The sequence below is a fragment of the Euprymna scolopes genome, chromosome 32, assembly GCF_053919585.1.
Source record: "Euprymna scolopes isolate OS-2025 chromosome 32, ASM5391958v1, whole genome shotgun sequence".
Classification (NCBI taxonomy): domain Eukaryota; kingdom Metazoa; phylum Mollusca; class Cephalopoda; order Sepiida; family Sepiolidae; genus Euprymna; species Euprymna scolopes.
Genome location: NC_136513.1, coordinates 78,853,458 through 78,863,457, shown reverse-complemented (window position 1 = coordinate 78,863,457; position 10,000 = coordinate 78,853,458). Strand labels below are relative to the sequence as shown.

Here is a 10,000-nt window from a genome sequence, read left to right as displayed (position 1 = left end):
TGGTTCCACTTACCCTTGATAGCAATTTTTGGAGAGTTGCTATTAAATTTTCGTCTGTTTCATTAGTAAACATTGACCAATATGCAAAAAAAAATAAATAAATAAATGCTTACATTAAGAAAAATATTTGAGAAGGTGGTAAGAACTGATTCGACAAGTTCCAAGCCAAAAGTCCGAGTCATTTCTGTCATTCCCATGAGCCAATAAGGCTGATCAGCATTCACAAGTTGGCACAGATCCTGAAAAGAAAAGAAACAGCAATACACATAAAGCAGGTTTCAAGAAAATCTAGCTCTATATATATATATATATATATATATATATAGATAGATAGATAGATAACTCAACTAGCAACAAGACTCAATGTTTCCCTCCTATATTTTTATTGTCATCAAAACCTGTGAAATCATATTTTTCAATCAAATCTTTTGTCTGCTATAGTTGTGTCTTATCGCAGTGCATTCAGAGGAAACTTCACACCTCTCTGCAGTGACATAATCCAAAAAATAGTGCAGTCTACATTGCACTGTAGATTTATAGTGCAGTCTACATTGCACTGTAGATTTATAGTGCAGTCTACATTGCACTGTAGATTTATAGTGCAGTCTACATTGCACTGTAGATTTATAGTGCAGTCTACATTGCACTGTAGATTTATAGTGCAGTCTACATTGCACTGTAGATTTACAGTGCAGTCTACATTGCACTGTAGATTTACAGTGCAGTCTACATTGCACTGTAGATTTATAGTGCAGTCTACATTGCACTGTAGATTTATAGTGCAGTCTACATTGCACTGTAGATTTATAGTGCAGTCTACATTGCACTGTAGATTTATAGTGCAGTCTACATTGCACTGTAGATTTATAGTGCAGTCTACATTGCACTGTAGATTTATAGTGCAGTCTACATTGCACTGTAGATTTATAGTGCAGTCTACATTGCACTGTAGATTTATAGTGCAGTCTACATTGCACTGTAGATTTATAGTGCAGTCTACATTGCACTGTAGATTTATAGTGCAGTCTACATTGCACTGTAGATTTATAGTGCAGTCTACATTGCACTGTAGATTTATAGTGCAGTCTACATTGCACTGTAGATTTATAGTGCAGTCTACATTGCACTGTAGATTTATAGTGCAGTCTACATTGCACTGTAGATTTATAGTGCAGTCTACATTGCACTGTAGATTTATAGTGCAGTCTACATTGCACTGTAGATTTATAGTGCAGTCTACATTGCACTGTAGATTTATAGTGCAGTCTACATTGCACTGTAGATTTATAGTGCAGTCTACATTGCACTGTAGATTTACAGTGCAGTCTACATTGCACTGTAGATTTACAGTGCAGTCTACATTGCACTGTAGATTTATAGTGCAGTCTACATTGCACTGTAGATTTATAGTGCAGTCTACATTGCACTGTAGATTTATAGTGCAGTCTACATTGCACTGTAGATTTATAGTGCAGTCTACATTGCACTGTAGATTTATAGTGCAGTCTACATTGCACTGTAGATTTATAGTGCAGTCTACATTGCACTGTAGATTTATAGTGCAGTCTACATTGCACTGTAGATTTATAGTGCAGTCTACATTGCACTGTAGATTTATAGTGCAGTCTACATTGCACTGTAGATTTATAGTGCAGTCTACATTGCACTGTAGATTTATAGTGCAGTCTACATTGCACTGTAGATTTATAGTGCAGTCTACATTGCACTGTAGATTTATAGTGCAGTCTACATTGCACTGTAGATTTATAGTGCAGTCTACATTGCACTGTAGATTTATAGTGCAGTCTACATTGCACTGTAGATTTATAGTGCAGTCTACATTGCACTGTAGATTTATAGTGCAGTCTACATTGCACTGTAGATTTATAGTGCAGTCTACATTGCACTGTAGATTTATAGTGCAGTCTACATTGCACTGTAGATTTATAGTGCAGTCTACATTGCACTGTAGATTTATAGTGCAGTCTACATTGCACTGTAGATTTATAGTGCAGTCTACATTGCACTGTAGATTTATAGTGCAGTCTACATAGCACTGTAGATTTATAGTGTAGTCTACATTGCACTGTAGATTTATAGTGTAGTCTACATTGCACTGTAGATTTATAGTGTAGTCTACATAGCACTGTAGATTTATAGTGTAGTCTACATTGCACTGTAGATTTATAGTGTAGTCTACATTGCACTGTAGATTTATAGTGTAGTCTACATAGCACTGTAGATTTATAGTGTAGTCTACATAGCACTGTAGATTTATAGTGTAGTCTACATTGCACTGTAGATTTATAGTGTAGTCTACATTGCACTGTAGATTTATAGTGTAGTCTACATTGCACTGTAGATTTATAGTGTAGTCTACATTGCACTGTAGATTTATAGTGTAGTCTACATTGCACTGTAGATTTATAGTGTAGTCTACATTGCACTGTAGATTTATAGTGTAGTCTACATTGCACTGTAGATTTATAGTGTAGTCTACATTGCACTGTAGATTTATAGTGTAGTCTACATTGCACTGTAGATTTATAGTGTAGTCTACATTGCACTGTAGATTTATAGTGTAGTCTTCATTGCACTGTAGATTTATAGTGTAGTCTACATTGCACTGTAGATTTATAGTGTAGTCTACATTGCACTGTAGATTTATAGTGTAGTCTACATTGCACTGTAGATTTATAGTGTAGTCTACATTGCACTGTAGATTTATAGTGTAGTCTACATTGCACTGTAGATTTATAGTGTAGTCTACATTGCACTGTAGATTTATAGTGTAGTCTACATTGCACTGTAGATTTATAGTGTAGTCTACATTGCACTGTAGATTTATAGTGTAGTCTACATTGCACTGTAGATTTATAGTGTAGTCTACATTGCACTGTAGATTTATAGTGTAGTCTACATTGCACTGTAGATTTATAGTGTAGTCTACATTGCACTGTAGATTTATAGTGTAGTCTACATTGCACTGTAGAGAACCTATTGTTGATTTTATAAAATTATTTTTATATATAACCGGAATTAAAGTTTAAAATGCAAAAATCAAGTATCATGGTCCAATTGTGTTCTAAACAGAAACATTCATTTCAAACGCATCTTTCATAAAAAAAAATCTATTAATTTTATACCTCTAGCCTTTCTGCTTGTGCAGTGATAATGGTTTGAATTGAAAAAGTTAAGTATCATGGTTCAATTGTGATTTAAACAAAAACATTCATTTCAAATGCACCCCCTGTGATATAAAAGAACCTACTGTTGATTTTATATGTTGGGTCTTTCTGCATGTGTGGTAATAAAACTTAAAATGCACTTGTGATATTAGGCTGTATAAGGTGGTAACTTTAGTCAAAATCGCCTGTTTCTTCTTTCATTGGATTTTTTTTCAATTATCGATACTTATCGAAAACATCCAGATACAAAACCTATCTAAGAACACTGCCAGATGCATAAAGTACATTTGTGTAAAATTTCATAAAAAAAAAAAAAAAAAAAAAAAAAAAAAAAAATCAGCGTAGCTATTGTGGAGTATACAGAACAAACTCAGACACATGCAAAATTCCTTTTCTATAATAATAGATATGTGTAGGTGATGTCTGTGTTTGTTCCCTATAAAAAGAAAGGTTAAAGGATTTACATAAAATATTTACAACTGCATTCTTATGTAAAATTTATCATGGAAGATAACCAAGGTTTTCCCAAATCTGTAAGTACACCCCTAAAAGGGCTATGTGGACCAAACATCCTTTAAAATTTGAAATATATCTTCCTTTTATGACATTTATATCCTGTATAAAATTCTATCATGAAAATTACACATAAAAAATGGATGCTGAATTACTCTGTCATCCTCTACATGACAAATATCTACATGCCCCATATCTAAGTAACCATAAAATTGAAATTTAAAAAAAAAAATTTAGCGAAAAATTTAGTATTTGTTAAATAAAACGCATTGTTTTTTATTACATAGTTTAGAAATATCTCCTTTACTCAAGATTAGTCTTAAAGCAGGGATTGTATAACTGAAGTAGTTGATTTCTGTTATGAAAGCCACAAAGGAGTAATCCAATCATTTAATATAAATCAATTTTTGTGTTATTTAAACTATGTACACAAATATTATGAAAGAGTTGTTTTCCATGATATAAGCATTGTTTCAATTTTAAAATAAAATACATATAAAATGTTTATAAGCCAAATTATAATGCAATATCATGAAAATAAACTAATATTTGTTTTAAAATTAATATTTCGACAATAAACGCCATCCTCAGAATTTAATTTTTTTTTTTTTATCTCACCATGATGTTAAATTGAAGAAAATAGTAAAGAATCCACATGTTGTTCATCTGCGGTGTTATTTTGAAATATCAGAAGAATACACTTGGCGCATGTGATAGAAAAGAGTTGTTTTCCATGATAGAAGCGTTATTTAAATCTTAAAATAAAATATGTATAAAATTAATAGGATGGCATCTATTGCCGGAAATATTAATTTTAAACAAACAAATGTTTATTTTTCATAATATTGCATTGTAATTTGGCTTATAAACACATTTTATTTTATGTAAATCGTTAATGTGCATGCTGTTTGTTTAAAGCAGCATGCACATTAATGATTTAACATGCACTAATGCAAAGTAACTTAAGATGGAAAATAAAATTTTGAATGGAAAATTTTATTTATGGATTTACAACAAATAAATTTTGAACTCAATAAAAATGTGATATTTTTCAGTGTAAAGATATGTTCGCTTTCTCTCTCGGGCAGTCCATCGATTTCGACGATGACGCAGAGGTCGGTTAACATCGATGTCGAAGATGCAATGTGAGTTTGATCAGAGCTCTGAAACCCCGGCCGCAGATGTGACACCTGATGGCAAGAAATCAGGGTAGTGGTGCCCATAGTCACGCTCTTTTTGCTTCCCAAACAGCAATGCTTTGATCTCTAATGGCATCGTCTGCGCCTGATACCACACTTCTCCAAACTATCCGATCTTCAGCTTTTCTCCAGGCGTTGAGGTCCTCGATATGACCTTAAACTATATCCAGTGGTAAGGCCCGAGCTTGCGGGTTTTGGATAGTGTGGAGCTTTGTTGTATCAGGTTTAATCTCTTGAAGTGGCGTCTGTAGAGAGTCCAGGTTTCTGAGCTGTACAGGAGTGATGGTAGGACAATAGCTCTGTACACTTTCATCTTCGTCTTTAATCTGATTCCTCTCTGATTCCACAGACGGTCTCTCAATTTTCCGAAGGCTGATGCAGCCGCTTAGATCCGTTTTGACAGTTCTTCATCGATTTTTCCAGTGTTCGTAATGGTACTGCCCAGATAGGTGAACTGTTCAACTTCCGCCAATGGGGTACCATTCAGGAGCACTTCTCTGGGGTTAATCTTTGTGTCACGGGTGTTTTGATATGTTCTAAATGAAGAAAAACATGCCGATTTTTCTTCAGTCAACAACATGTTTATCAAGTTTGAATTTTAGAAAGTGCAATTTTTGACCATTACATGACTTAATACCATATTTTTTATGCAGGCTGCATGTGTATGTGTAAAAGAATGCATGTAACCCATTAATATATATATATATATATATATATATATATATATATATATATAAATGGGCACAGGTTCACTGGTATATTTACTTACCTACTTTGTGTTTTTTTTTTCTTTCTTACAGAAAAGTCACCACTTATCAAGGCCTGGAGGCCTCTTGAGGATAAGGGTTAATGAGTGTACAGCAGTCCATGGGACAATATCGTAATTGTTAGAAGTGGAAACTTGGTAAATTGGATTACTTAAGGGAACGGCTCATCAAGAACTTGTTTACATTGGACTTGAAGACTACCAAATTGTAGTCAGCTGGAAAGCACGCAGACAGAAGAGTTCCACAAGTGTGCAGTTCTAAGAAAGAAGCCCTTGTTCATGGAATTTAGGTTTATACACTGACAAAGAGAGGGGAAAATTACTGATAGTGGTTTCAGCTAGATGAGTGTTTTGTGAAAGTTTGGCAAGTGGGGGACCATAGATTGGAGCTCACTGTAGTACAACTTTAAAAATTGACTTTCAAATGAGAACCTGAAGTGCAACAGATTTCTTTCTTTTTTTTTTTTTTTTTTTTTTTTTTTTGAGGTGGGAGAAATCATTTCCTTACTTGAGGAAAAGTATTTTTATTGGCCGGGTACTCTCCCTGCCACCAAACCAGTGAAATGACAAAGACCAATACTTTATAGAGTCACCATCCTTCAGTGATTGCTCACCAAGGCTAAAGAGCATTTTACATGAAGGTCAGAAATTACACTGAGCAAAACATTGTAAGAATAACAGTCAGGATGAGAATACTAGTCGGAATAATCCAAATACAAAATTTTAAATCTAAAAGATTTTTATAAATGTGCAACAAATAAATCTTGAAATCAATAAAATAAGATATAATTTTTAAGTGCAAATAATTGTTCCAAAATGGAGAAAAGTATAACATTTTTTTTTTTTTTCAGTGAACAATGCACGATTTATCATGTTTGAATCATAAAAAGTGCAATTTTGGACATGTAAATGCTATATTTTTTATGCAGGTCACAAAGGCTGCACATTTAACATGTCAGTGTTATGAAGATAGAATACATGATATGTTATAAAATGAAATGTCGTGGAGACAGGATGTATGAAAAAGACAAAAGGATAAATAAATTACACACAGGAAGAATTCATCAAAAATAGATTTACTGAATTCGTTCCTTATCTGAAGATGTGTGTTAATCCAAACGAAACTTATAAAGCTTTCATTTTTTATGATTTGTTTAATTTGTTTTTCCTTTTGTCTTATCTATATATATATATATATATATATATATATATATATATATATATATATAAGACGTGTTTTAAATATTCTCTCCAGTGCTTTTTCTGTGCACATTTGAACTTTTCTTTTAATGATTTTGAACTCATTCCTTTTGTGATTTTTTTCCAAGGAATTCTGCCTTTTGGATCATTTTGGACCATTTGGAACTTATCTGTTGGATTGGAAATTTTTAATTCTACCGTGTTTGGATTTTACCATTCTTGGATTTTTCACCCTTCACCGGACTATCCATTCATGTGAAATCTTTTTATCATTTTTTCTTTTATCTCCTATTCCCCTTACCTCACCCTTTTTTTAACCAAGTAAGATCTGTGACTTACTTGTGGTTTCATTAAATACTTTTACATGCAAAATCTGATCCCGCATTTTGCTAATTCCTGCCCTCTGATGAGAAGGAGAGTATTTCTTCGAAACTCCGCGGATTAAGGACTATCCACTTATCTTGTGCTTCCTTTTTAAAATTAAATAGGTTTTGAACTCTTTTTCAAGATGTTTTTTAACATGTTTTATTAATCATTTGTTCATATATATATATATATATATATATATATATATAAAATTGTAAATAATAAATATTAGTTATTTTGAAATAAATAATATATAGTAATAAATAAATGATATATAAAATAATATATCTATATATTAATACGAGAGCGTGTGTGTTCTTTTGTGTGTCACACTTACATTTGGGTCGTTTAATTTTTATGTTCTATTTTTTGTCATAAATAATTTTACCAAAAATTCTTCATAAATTTTGATTTCAATTATGGCTGAAGAAACTCAAGTTGTTTTATACATATATATATATATATATTTTCACATATAAGTTTTTATTTTAGTTTTGATTCAAGCTGATGCACCAAAGTCATATGGATATATTTTTTTTTTTTTTTTAAATAGCAACTTTATAATATATAAAAATCGATAGAACATTATAATATATACGAAATCTGCAAGAATTAAAATATATTTAAGCCTACTTTACGACCAGGCTTTACCGGGTGTTGGTGGTAGCTCAGAGAAATACTTTTGCAGTTTTAATAAAGAAGCTACAATAATATCAGAGCGTCTATTCACACTGAACATCTACAGAATGACAACATCAATATATTACATATGAATGAGTCCCCTGTGGAATTTCCACAGGTCCCGCTAGTAAAAATTATTGAAAATAGTTTTAGCGTTGATTAAAAACAGGAAAATTATTTTTATACGAGAGAAAAAAAAAGTGTGAATAGCTTTACTATTAAATCAAACATGGATTTAATATTATAACACGATGCAAATATTTTTCCGATTTTTTGGATTTATGTGATTATGCCCATATATTTTTATTGGTTCCCTAACAAAAGAAGGGTAGACCTGTAAATTCATCTTTGTCCGTTTGCACTTTTCTCAATAACTATGCCTAGGAATTTAAAAAAATTTTGCCCAAACATTAAACATGATACGAGTAAAAAAGTAACAGAACAGATTTTCCCAGAAAACTCCAGTTGCTCCTGTAGGGGTGCCTTTTGGGTTAAAATGGCTAAAATTGAGACTTTTGTGCTTATTAAAACAAAATTGATGCCTTGGATTTTTATAAAACTTTCTGAAAAGTTGTAACTAACTGATTTCTATATAATTTTGTTAGTCTATACTTTGCGATAACTCTTGGGTGTTCCCCAGGGCTATTTTAGGACTAATAAAAATACTCCATTTTTGGGACTATTTTACCATATTTGTCCAAAATTCTGTGTATGTCTATTTAACAGTTTTGCATGGTGTTGAACTCAAATTTAAATGTTAAGGCCTTGAGGACTTTTGGGGCTAAATGGGGGAGGGGGGGGCAAATGATGAATTTAGTCATTTCTTTTTTTGCACAGTGCAGAACTCAAATTAACATATGTTAAGGCCTAAAATCCTAAAATTGTACCGTTTGTTGATTTTTACCAGAATTTAACATCCTCTGGGGACTTTTGGGGCTACATGAGGGGGCGGGGGAGGGGCAATGCTGAACTTAGTCATTTTTTTTATGCCTCGTTCACTGTGCACTCACGGGGGACCATGCTTCATTTGTTTTCTTTTTAAAGTTAAAAAGTTCCTATTTTTCTGAAGAGTCAGTGTAGGAAATACTCAAAATTAATGATTGTTTCTGCGCTATGAAACAGATAATGTCAACAGTGGATGTTTTGACATATTGAAAAATAATAAAATTTATCATTTATTTGTATATGCACTGCAGTCACATTTAACATACATCGAGCTTTATAAAGAAAACGTCGCAGTCCACAAGAGCCATGAGAGCCAACAAATCGGAAGTCCAAGACTCAAGTTTGCATACAGGGTGAAAATACAATTGAGAAAGCATATTTTTCTCATAAGTATATACCATATATTTCGGCGTATAAGGCGACCGTCAAATAAGACGAGGTACAAAATTGGAGCAAATTTTAATAATTTATCATATATTGGTTGTATAAGACAACTGCTAAATCACGAAACCATGTTTGTTTAGCCTAGGCTAGAGATTGCAACACCCAGTATCTTACGAAATTAAAGATGATTTAACTTTAAGGGTCGTCTTATATGCTGAAATATGGTATATAAAAAATTAACTGAAATTTTTAAATACTTTCAGATTACAGAATGTATTATACTGTCACATCAAGGTCTATATAAATATTAGTATCACTATTTATAAGACAATCCCAATCAGATAATAGAAAAAAAAAAAAAAAGCTCAATATATAAGATAGGGCAATAGTATATGAGATTTTGGAGTTGTTATAAATTTAGTAAATTAAAAAAAAGAAAGAAATATTTCTTCTAATGAGATGAGCTATTTGTTGAAAATCCATGGATTAAGGAAAAACTTTACAACTTTGTATTCTTGTTGAATAATAAATTTCTTGTAAATTTTTTTAATTTACTAAATTATACCTCAAATTTTCACACGCACATATATATATATATATATATATATATATATATATTAGTTGGGACGATTAATTGGAATTGCAAAAAAAAAAAAAAAAAAAAAAAAAAAAAAAAAAATCGCAAGATTTGGGAGTATTGGAAAAATTAATGCTTATTTTCCAATGCCAAAACGATTCTTGTCTTTTTTTTATTTGTT

General features: G+C 31.9%; 1 protein-coding gene across 1 annotated transcript in view; it reads right to left on the bottom strand.

Moving 5' to 3' along the window:
* LOC145256176 (protein MON2 homolog) overlaps nucleotides 1–10,000 on the bottom strand; it is a 1,437,553-nt gene that overhangs the window by 1,315,148 nt on the left and 112,405 nt on the right. The window contains exon 9 of the mRNA XM_080114764.1: nucleotides 114–239. Coding sequence (XP_079970890.1) covers nucleotides 114–239 — 126 coding nt within the window. The remainder of the gene's footprint in view (nucleotides 1–113; nucleotides 240–10,000) is intronic.